The sequence below is a fragment of the Aphis gossypii genome, chromosome 1 (genome assembly GCF_020184175.1).
Source record: "Aphis gossypii isolate Hap1 chromosome 1, ASM2018417v2, whole genome shotgun sequence".
NCBI lineage: Eukaryota > Metazoa > Arthropoda > Insecta > Hemiptera > Aphididae > Aphis > Aphis gossypii.
This window is the reverse complement of record NC_065530.1, coordinates 21,265,539-21,277,036: the sequence shown is the minus strand read 5'-3', so window position 1 is coordinate 21,277,036 and position 11,498 is coordinate 21,265,539. Positions and strand designations below refer to the sequence as shown.

The following is an 11,498-nucleotide window of genomic DNA, read 5'->3' as shown; positions in this document are numbered from 1 at the left end:
TATGTACAACTTATACGTATAATATTTAATATAATATTCTCCATAATCGTTATAATACATACTTATATACGTTGTCGCGGTTTTTATAAATATTTTTAAAATACCTACGATTTTGCGACTTACATATATATGGTATCTTATTCTCGACTGCATATCGGATTCAACTATTGTCGTAACTTGTATGGTAGACTATTCGCCAATTTTACTTAATTATATAATACGTCTAACAAGTATCGAACTTTAAAGCTTACCATCACAGTCTATGAACAAGTCTCGTTGAATACTTCATTGGTTTGCGCATATAATAACTTGTGTCGTAATTGAAAACACGAATGGGATGAATTCAATCTTTAGAGTTCCTACGTTTGAGTTCAATTATTTTTTTTTTTTTTTTATCAAAAATCATATTTCATTAGAGAAGATAATATTATCTGTACAGTCGTAAGTTGAGTTCCATTTCGGTAATTTTTCTTCTTAATTTGTTGGATATTGTGACAAACAAAATGAAGGTGGAAAACTTATTTCTACGCCCACACTCCTATCTCATCAATCTCACTATTTGGTGGTATATAATATGTCAATTATGAAAAGCACACGCATGTATTGACTGTCGTCTTGTCGTATATTTATATTATATTTCGGGAATATTCAAACCCAGTGAGTGATCACGATACATATCTGCAAATAAAACTCATTTATCAACATTGTATTTAAAATATTCTCAATGTTTTTTCAAAAGGGTACATTTCACTCAGCTTTTCTTTAAAACAATACAACAAAATAAACCAAGTTCTTAAAATAGGGTGGTTCTTTTCAGGATGCAAAAAAACAACAATAATAACAGTTATTGACAACTCATGTATTTATTTCTAGAATAATAATTGACAACCTAAACAATAATAAACACATAATTTCCACTAATGAACAGTCATTTAATTTTATTTTTTTTTTATATCAATATAAGTACAGTAAAACGTACGATACAGCATCGCACGCAAGTGGTCACGGATTAATAAATATTCATTTAAATTGGGTCGCGCTTTTTTTAAAATACATTAATTGAATAAATAATTAGGTATTCCTTTAACCCTTGTATTTTGTTTGTTTATCTGTTATTATTTAAATTAAAGACTGGGTTTCTTTCTCCGAAATAATGCCCACCTTTCCTTCTAAATGGACCCCCGTTCGAATTGAACGATATTAATTAGTAACCAGAACATACGCGAATTGATGATTTCGCCTTCATAGAATATTATAAATTAATATCATATTATATCATATATTCATATCAATGCATTTGAACGGGGAGGCAAAAATATTTCTGTTTTCATCGTTCTTCTCAAAATACAAGGGTTAAAAAAATAATCAATATGCTTGCTAGTAATAAGTAAAATTTGAAAGTCAGTGATAAAAATTAACTGTGCTTTAAGTAACGTGCGAAAAATATAAATTATAGGTAAAAAAAAAAAATAATAATTATAATAAATAAATAAAATTAAATAAATAAATATCCTACTTAATAATAATAATAATAATATTATCATCATTATCATCAGACAATGGTATGAACTTAAGTTAGGTACTATATAATAATATTATGCCTAAATTTAAATAATACTATTACCCTGTTAAATAGAAGGATAAGGTAAAAACAAATTAACATAACGTTAAGATAATAATAATCTATCTACTAAATAATGAGCCATGTATATTATAAATAAATATATAAATATGTTGTTTGATAGTTTGTTGTATTTCGATAGAGCAGTGATTTAAGGTAAATTTATCGTCATATGTAGTTTATTGAGTTTCGTTTCAATTATTATCATTATTATTATTTTTTGGTTTTTGATTTTTGGTAACTTATCGGCTCAACTATATTAGTAATTTAGAAAAAAAATTGATACATTTTTTTATATTCTATATATATAATATATATATAAATATATATTATCCTATAACATTTATTGTACAAAGAGTTTTTTTTTAATGGATTTCTAATAAATAACTATCATAACGTATTTTTTTTTTTTTTTTTAATTAAAAAATGTATTATAATTATTAATATTTGTAACAGTAATATTATCATTCTCACTAAACGACAAATCCTAAAAATGAATACAACAATAATATATATAATCAGAAACAGACCCTTAAACATAAAATTTAACTTTATTACTATAATAATAAATCTTTTAACGAATAATTTAATAAATATAATAACTATCACATTGGAAAAAAAATTATGCAGTGATAATAATATAATTAATAATTTTATAATATATATGTGAAAAAAAAATACTGACAAAATGTGAAAGAAATGAATGAGAAATGTTTGCATAATTTCCCCTTTCGTGAAATGCCCAGTTCACCGTACACGCTCTCAAAAAATGTCACCTACAGAAACAAATATTACGAACTATTTTATTTATTGCTTAAGATTATTTAATTTTTTAGTTACATTTCGCACATCTTTTATCAAAACATGCATGTCTAAAACAACGAATATATTGAGCTAGTCGAAGGAACACAAGATCATATAATAATACTCAAATTATGTTTTTTTGGGTTTTCTCTTTTTAATTTACATAATTAATCATATATATTTTAATCTTATTGCGTTTACTCGTTTTTACTTACAATCTATCGAAATATAATCGGAAAATTGAGAGGGATGAATTAATGTTTTTAAATGGGGAAGACATAAATTTTGAGAAAAATCAAGAACACATCAGGCTATGTACTTTCCAGAGCAACAATAACTTCTAACAATATCACAATTTTTTCATATATATTTTTATTTTTTTTTTTTTTAAAAAGCTAAATAGTCATATATAGAACGCAAAATTCAACTTATTTTCATATTTTATCCATTAAATAAGTTTATTTTTTAAAAATAGATAATAATGATCTAACATCGACTTTTTTTTTATTATTCATTAATAATTATTATAAAAAAATATAATTATAAATATAATTAATAGAATGTGCTTTCTATGATGTCAAGATTCGACACCCAAGTAAGTTTAATGTAAATCTAAAAAAAAATTAAGTTTTTTTTAAAACGAAATAATAAATAAAGTGTGTATACATTTATCAACAATATTATATTATATAATGTACCGTTACGAAGAATTATCCTTTTTTTTATATATATATTTCAAACCTTTTCACAGACGTGCTTTACTTTTTGTTTTGTTAACCAACACAATATTCACTATTACATAAACACACCCACGCGTAATATGCAAATTGTTGTATCCATCGTGCTCGGTCTCTCCTTATATAAACTTTTACACAAAAACGCGCGCGGGCCATATGTAGATGCAATATACATGCAATACTCGCGCGGTTTGGCTGGGATGATAGTTGATTTAGTGGGAAATGGGTGGTTGTATGGCTATTTTGGGTAGGGGTTTGGGGTATATGGGGTTGTTGAGTGTATAGGGTGACAGTGGGTATGACGTCGGGGGTGGCCGTTCATTGAACGGTGTCCTCGATATCCATGGCCAGCTTGTTCTTTTTTTTGTTTTTCTTGTGCTCCAAGTTCATTTGATCGTTGGACGGATTGTCCCACGGCTGACGAGTGCCGTTGCCAAACACCAAATAAATCGTACAGCACACTATGTACACGACCGCCGACGTTATGAATACTACTCTCCAAGCTGCTTGGGTAGGCTAAAACGTTTAAAAAACATAAAAGGAAAAATTAGTTTGACGGTGAAATATATTATACAATCATGTTATAGTAATATTATCGACTATCGCAACATATTGATAAAATTAAAATATAATTTACTATTTGGGTTGTTATATTATGGTTGGCAATAGCATCGATTGATATTACAATAAAGTATAAGCTATATATTATATTGTATAAAATATTATACAGAATTATATAGATTGTATTAAGCGTCCCGTGCGTTGCGTTTTTGGTTTTAATACGACCGTATCAGTATCGTATACATTAAAATTTATAATAATGGGTACATATAATAATTATTACACATTATAGGTTATAGTATACCTATTTCATGGTTCGGGTTTATATTCGGGTGTTATCCAGACGTTTTTAATCCGGATTTAACGGGTTGTCATCGTTTCGGGTTAAGTTTCTTATTTGCTATGGTAATTCGGGAGAGATCAGATTAACCATCGTCCTAATTTAAATATTGAGTAATATGTCTTATATATATATATACATCATATGTGATAACAATATCTTGTATTAAATTATAGTATATGTTGATGAATTAAAACTCGTCTCAGGGTCATTTGGGCTTAACGATATCGATATCGTTTTTGAAAACCCGAATGTAACGTGGAAAGGTTAAAATCAAGTCATATACTCGCACGCGTGAGTCTTACAATAAAAATATTATTTGGTATCTCTACAAGATGAATATTTTACTAAATTTAATCCATAGTTATAATTTTTACCACGAAATTGTATTTAAATATAATTTGAAAGATTGAAGTTTAGACAACTCAACTTTGTGAACATACATTAAGAGTAAAGAAATGTATTTATTCAACACCCACCTATACACAATATATTACTATTAATCGAAAAATAATTGATAAATATATTTTATGTTTAACAATAATATATTACGCATAAAACATAATTTAAATCACAAATTCACAAATGTGGATAAAATAAGTTATTATTTTTATCTTTATTTTAGTATGTTTAATAAATTACTAAACTATAATGCCAATGAAGATATTCATTTAGGAGGATGTCATTTGTTTTTTCTCATAAATCTATGTTCATTAAAATAAATACACTCTTGTCAGATCAATTTTTTTGTTGTTAGATTTAATAAAAGAGTAAATTCATTGATATATTATTTAACTTAAGGGTAATGTAATTATCTTAACTATATTCCAATACAATATACCCCTTTTATTGTCACAAAATGATAACATGTGCTGAATTATCAAGTGGTTTTATCAATAAAATAATATAATAAATCTGAATGTAATTATCAGTTTTAACCATATGCAGGGATATTATCACAAAAATAATGACCAATTTGTTACTTAAGTGATCGGAGAAATAAAATATTTTTAACTAAAACTTTAAGGGGAAATGCAACCGATTTCTAGAAATAAATTTGTGTTTGACAAAAATAGTCTGAATTTGAAAACTTTGAATAAAAAAACTAAACATTTTAGAAGTTAATATTTTATAAAAGCTTTTTCTGTTAGAAGTGTTTTTAGAAATAAAATAATGTTTGTACGTCTAATGCAATACAATTATTGGCATATATATCTGAATGATTTAAGACGACAATTTATTGTCAGTAGATTGTAGTAATATTAGTTTTACAGCCAATTTAGTTGTTTACATGATTTGCTGTTTTTCTCAATCTACTTTTTAGTCTTATATAATATGATCTTTATGTCACAAAAATAAAATAATTGATATTAAAGTAGATGACATCAAAAACTGGGTTACTGCCATGACAAGTGATTGTTTTTTTTTTTTTTTATGTATAAGAAATAAGTTGATGATTTAAAAATAATATTAATTTTACCTCAATTTTTTCAACGAGATATTTTTAAAATCTGTATACACATAAAAATTATATACTATATACTATATACAATATAAATCTGTTATTAAACAGCTCTATCGTTTTATAAATATACATTTTGCTATAAAAAAATATTCAAAGTAAAGTGCTTTTGAATAATATAACAATAGTAAATACTAATATATATTTTGTACAAGGCCTTAATATTTCCATTAGCCCATCAAGCTATTGTTAAGATAACTTCATTGTGGTAAACAATTATTTTTTTGAATAAAGAAAATATTATTAATTATTATTAATGCAAATAGCATTTTACTAAAATATGGAGTTTCATTAAATTAATTATTGAAATATATTAAAATGACTAAATATAATGCTTAATTAATCATAGTACAGAATTTAATGTTAATACAAAATAGTATTAAGTTAAATATACTATGTGTATTTATATACATATTCATATCTTTATAACAGTTGATATGAAATTATTATATTGTATTTTGAAAGTGCGGTTACTATATTATTATAGTCAAATATTTTGTGGAAAATAACACAACAGAATATTGATTTATATAGGAACAAATTTTTTTGCACCGTAAAATATGTATAGTTCTATGAGCATTTTTTTTTTTATATATATTTTATATATTTATGATTTATTAAGTGCAATAACTAATAAATAAATTATCTTTTAAAAATATCTGTTTAAATAATTATTATTTATGAATATTATAAAAGATCATTACACTTTTTGACTACCTACATCATTTACCCCAAATCTAATACCTATTGCATATCGGAGTGTGTATTATTCATATTTTATATATGTACAATGTTTATTTTATAGATAATATAATATTATTTTATGGATTTACTTGAACTTTGTAACATACTATAATGTATGCCATACGTATATTGTGGGTCTTATAAAGTTCTACGGTAATCCTTGCTAATTTGTATTGCAAAATTTGAGTGTACTGTTTAAATAAACATACACACACAAATATATACAGATATATAATAATATATACAATATACATATATATTCATAATATATATCGTATAAAATATTTATTTATTATCCAAGCAGATATTCTCCAGCCACCGAACAAATTATTTACTTATATAAAGAATAAATAAGATGTATTTTAGATAAACTTAGTATTATAAGAATATACTATTAGGTACATTGCATAAATCTATCCAATGAATACCTAACCTAACCTATGATAAATATTGTGATCAATCGTGATAGAAGTTTTAAAAAAGTAATCAGATCAGCTTAACGAAAAGGTATGATATATAAAATTCATCATTCATTCTTCACCTAGTTAAAAAAAATTGTAATTTCATTAAGTATATAAAATTTGGATGGAGGTTTATATGAAAACGTCGTATAAAATACATATTTGAGATACAAAATTTAAGTTTATCATCATACATTTAATAAAAAAAAAAAAAAATACTTTTAAGAACATATGCCTAAAAATTTATTTTTAAGTATTCAAAACTTTATTTGTTTTACTAAGGTAATAAATAATAATATAATAAAACAATCATAATATTTGTAAACGGCATAACAAAATTAATTATAAAGAACAAATTAAACCGAGATCTTATGACTATTTATTGCAAGGTTTTATTTTTATTATGTTCATTTTTATTAATAAATAATAAAGCTTGGGTCTATCGAGTTTTTATATGGTTTCTATATTTATATTTAAATATTGTCAAAGATGCACAGGAATTATCATCCGGAATTTTACAATAGCTTTTCTGAGAATATGAAAAATAATACTAATCACGTAATACATCCGATTAAACAGAAAACAAGATAATAATATAATATTTAAGTAAAAATTAATAATTTATCTAAATACTTTAAAGTTAAGCAAATACTATTTTATTTTGTTTTCTAGACGTGATAATAATAATATATGTGGAAATATTCTTGAGGTTTAAGAATTTTTAAATTATATATTTTACAGTATTCATTAAAATACAACAATAATTGAACGATGTTCCATGGATAATTAAGAACGATTTACACCTAAATGTGTTTATAATTAGTTTATTTTTTTAGATTTTATCAAGATTAATTTTTTATAAATTATACATTTATTTTTATTGGTATTACTAATTATTATGTGTAAGGTTTTTTATACACGTTTAATTAAATATCACGTTTAAATATTTTTATTAAACTATCTCGTTGAATATCCTAATATTATATTTTTACATATTCTATTACTTACTCCTATGACTTACAAATTCGGGATATAATACCAGTTATATAAGAAAATTATAAAAAGAAATAATACACCTAAAATATCTCTTAAACATTATCTATACATTTTTTTATACAAACATTTTAATAAAAATATTTGTTCGATATAATAACTAATAAGCTACTCATAGCAGTAAGAAATTATCATGCTAATGATTGATTATGAAAATGTACAGATATTAGGTGTACCAACTAAATACCGTATCATTCGTTACAGGAGATATACAAGAACAACTTATTATTGCATTATAGCTATGTACTTTTTATATAATATGCTTTAATATTTTATGACTCGGTTTTTTTTTTTAGCAAAAAGTTTTTTAATTTAATACGATAAATTAAACGCAATGCTAAGAAAAAAATAGTATCAAGAACAGCAACTAAGAAGGTATTATATATTTTTATACGACGGAGACATTATTATACGATGTAGATTTTTGTATTTTTGTACTCTTCTCATGCATATTCATTTTTGTTTTAAAAAAAAGATGTTTTTAATTAAAACGTTGTTTTTTTCAGAAAAACTATACAGTAATTAGTCGAAAAGTATACTTTCCTCCGTGTAGAAATACTCATATACCTTGAGCACCAAACGTGATCATTATTTTTTAAACATTTGTGTTCGGTCATTGGGTAAAGTAACAAAAACAAATGAGTAAAAAACAAAACAAACAATAAAATTGATGGCTCAAAAACTTAACTGAAAAGAAAAATATAGAGAATTGCGTCTTCGTTTTCAGAGTTAGATGGATTTTTAGGTTAACGTTTTCTTGATTATTTTTGACTTACTACTGGAAATTAGTGGTAAAAATCACTACCGGAAAGGATAATAAAAGTAATATTTGGGAATGCGTTGATATCACGGCATTTTTTTTTCAGAATTTTATAATAGGTACTATTAATTACCTATTAGTTGAAATTCAATAAAAAATATCAATAGTACACTAATCATGATGTTTAAATATGCCAACCAGCGAAATAATGTTAAAGGTTTAAGACTTAAATTAATGCAAGTAATAAAGTTGTATGCTACAGACTACTCTCGTTCGTCAGCCATCATCTTTACAAAATACGATTTTTCACTTACCCTTTTGTCGATAACGTAGCCGGCAACGATCGGGGCCAACAGACCAGCTAAGTTGGCCAGGCAATTGGTCAGGCTCATCAGTATTCCGGCGAACCGCGGCGATATGTCTAGATGGTTGACTTTGAATCCCGAATAAATGGCGCCGTTGAGACCCACGCCCACGGTCAGTATGGCAACAGTCAGGTACGGATCGCAGCCTGTATATGATGCGGCGATCAGCGCTATTGCTGGACCGAATTGACCTAGAAACAGAGAACGGTGGAGAAGAAAAATTAACAAAGTTCAAATCGATCATTTATTAGAGCTATCGACGTATAGTACCGCTGTTGTCGAAAAATGATCGATGTACGTGTCAATAATAATAATACGTTTATCATCACTGAGACTATTTTGGGGTCGACTGTCGTTTAGCGTTTTTGTAAGACTAAAAATTATGAGAGGGGGAATGTACGAGGAGCGGAAAATCGTTTGCCTAAGTATGCGGTTGAAACACTCGAGTCGATCCGGATTCTCTGATTGTGATAATAATAATGATAATAATAACCGTTGTCCGATGGTATCATACATAATATTATACATATTATTGTATATATTGCATACTCAGCAACATCAACAGAATCTCTTTATACACTAAAATGTAATTTATTTTCCTATATAATAATAGTTGTTACACAGTCACTCCAAGGTTTCCATATCCATCGTCGATCAATGTGTTTATTCTGTTAATCAGCAATATTAGTAGATGGCTCGTCGTCGAATTTCGATCCGTAATCGGAAATCATAAAAGCGACCTCCGACCGGAAATTAGCTTTACCAACGTGTCGCTAACGACATTATAAACTCGGCGGCGGCGGCTGCTGCAGTTATAATAATATTATATAACCCACTACTTTATTTTAACTCATATCTATATCTTCTTCAACCGTATAATATCGGTATTTTAAAGTAACAACAGTTTTGCATACCTTACAGTGCCTTACTTAAAATTGTATACACAATATGCGAAAATAATCTACAAGAAACTAATGAATTTTCTGAGAAAATATTCATTATTATTATTATCACTATTGTATCTATTTTATATCTTATTCAATGTAATACATAATATCATCATCCAAATATCCTATTTAAGACTGATGCATTTTCCTTATAGTGATAGAAATGTCGTAGACTATAATCAGAGTTTTTGAACGAATAGTATAATGTATTTTACAAGATAATTTGATCAAAACGTCTTTTTATCGTTAGTTAATGCATTTATTCTGCTTTTGGGATTTTTAAGTACACTTTAGTATCATATTTTTATTTAGTTAGATTTTTTACTAAAATAACACTCTTTTTATTTTAAATTAGATCCATCCTCTTTTGCAGTTAATTGTATATCAAATATTTTTAATGTATATTTTGACACATTTAAATCGTAATTTGAACAAATATTTTCTGAGTTATACTAATGATAATATTATTATAGTACTCATTTCTATAAAATATAAAATACATGTAACATTTAGTCCAGTTCTTATTGTACTTCGATACTCGGACAATTTTTACAAATTATGAAATTAAATTATAGATGTATTAATATTTAATGCTATAATTTTTAAATCATCATCATCATCATCACTAACATATGTTTTCTGTCAGTTATTGCGAACTTTTATCAACAGTACATTAAATTTAATAACGCATGAACTATTTGTTCAAATGTTGATTGAGATGTATTATTTTTAGAAATATTATCTGATTTGATTTATTGTTTGAGTGTAAAAAAAAGACAGTTTTGTTTGAAAAATGTAATTACTACAACATGATATACTTCTCAAAATCACATAAAACTTAATATTTAAAAATATGATTATTAAGTACGCGTAAAGTTCTAAAGTTTAAAATATCAATTAATTCATTAAACATGTTTGGTGAACCGACTCGTAGGAAGTACAAGTATGAATTGGGGATATGATGGTTAATTATGCAATTTTATTTATTAATAGTTGATTTAAATTTAAAATCATGTAGTTAATAACGAGTCATTGTATTCAAATATTCTCTTTCATTCGTATGCCAATGTAAATATATATAATATTTATTATCCTTTTGATTATAATACTTTTTGGAAAATAATAATTAATAACAAAAATGTAAACACATTAGTAAACTATTTTATATTTAGTTAAAACTATACATGTATAAAATAAACAAGAGGAATTTTTTTCGCAAAAAAAAAATGAAAGTTGCAAAAAAATGTATTATTTGAAAATCAGGCACAATATATTATTAAGAATTTAATTACTTTTTGAAATGATGGGCTAATTTGATTTATTAAATTCTTGAAAATCATTAGTCTGTCTTTTTTAATAAACTTCTATTTTTTTTTTTATTCTTATACAAACTGATTTATTCATTGTCAGCTCTAAATGAGCTCCAATTAGAATCTTTTATCAAATGCTATAAAAACATAGTCAAGTAACCTACCTAAATATTGATGACATAAAATGATTTAATTAAAATATATTATAAATGTCCATTACAATAGTCAAGTTAATAGTAAATAAATGAAATATTATTCAAATTTATTTTTAAA

General features: G+C 25.3%; 1 protein-coding gene across 3 annotated transcripts in view; it reads right to left on the bottom strand.

Annotated features, from left to right (window-relative positions):
- Positions 1–838: 838 nt before the first annotated feature.
- The window catches only part of LOC114128847 (putative inorganic phosphate cotransporter), a 71,748-nt gene continuing 61,088 nt past the window's right edge, over positions 839–11,498 (bottom strand). For all 3 annotated transcript variants that reach the window (XM_050198500.1, XM_027993441.2, XM_050198499.1), the window contains 2 exons: positions 8,918–9,159; positions 839–3,678 (listed from right to left, as the gene is read on the bottom strand). In XM_050198500.1, the coding sequence (XP_050054457.1) occupies positions 3,481–3,678; positions 8,918–9,159 (440 nt within the window). In that variant the 3' untranslated portion in view covers positions 839–3,480. The remainder of the gene's footprint in view (positions 3,679–8,917; positions 9,160–11,498) is intronic.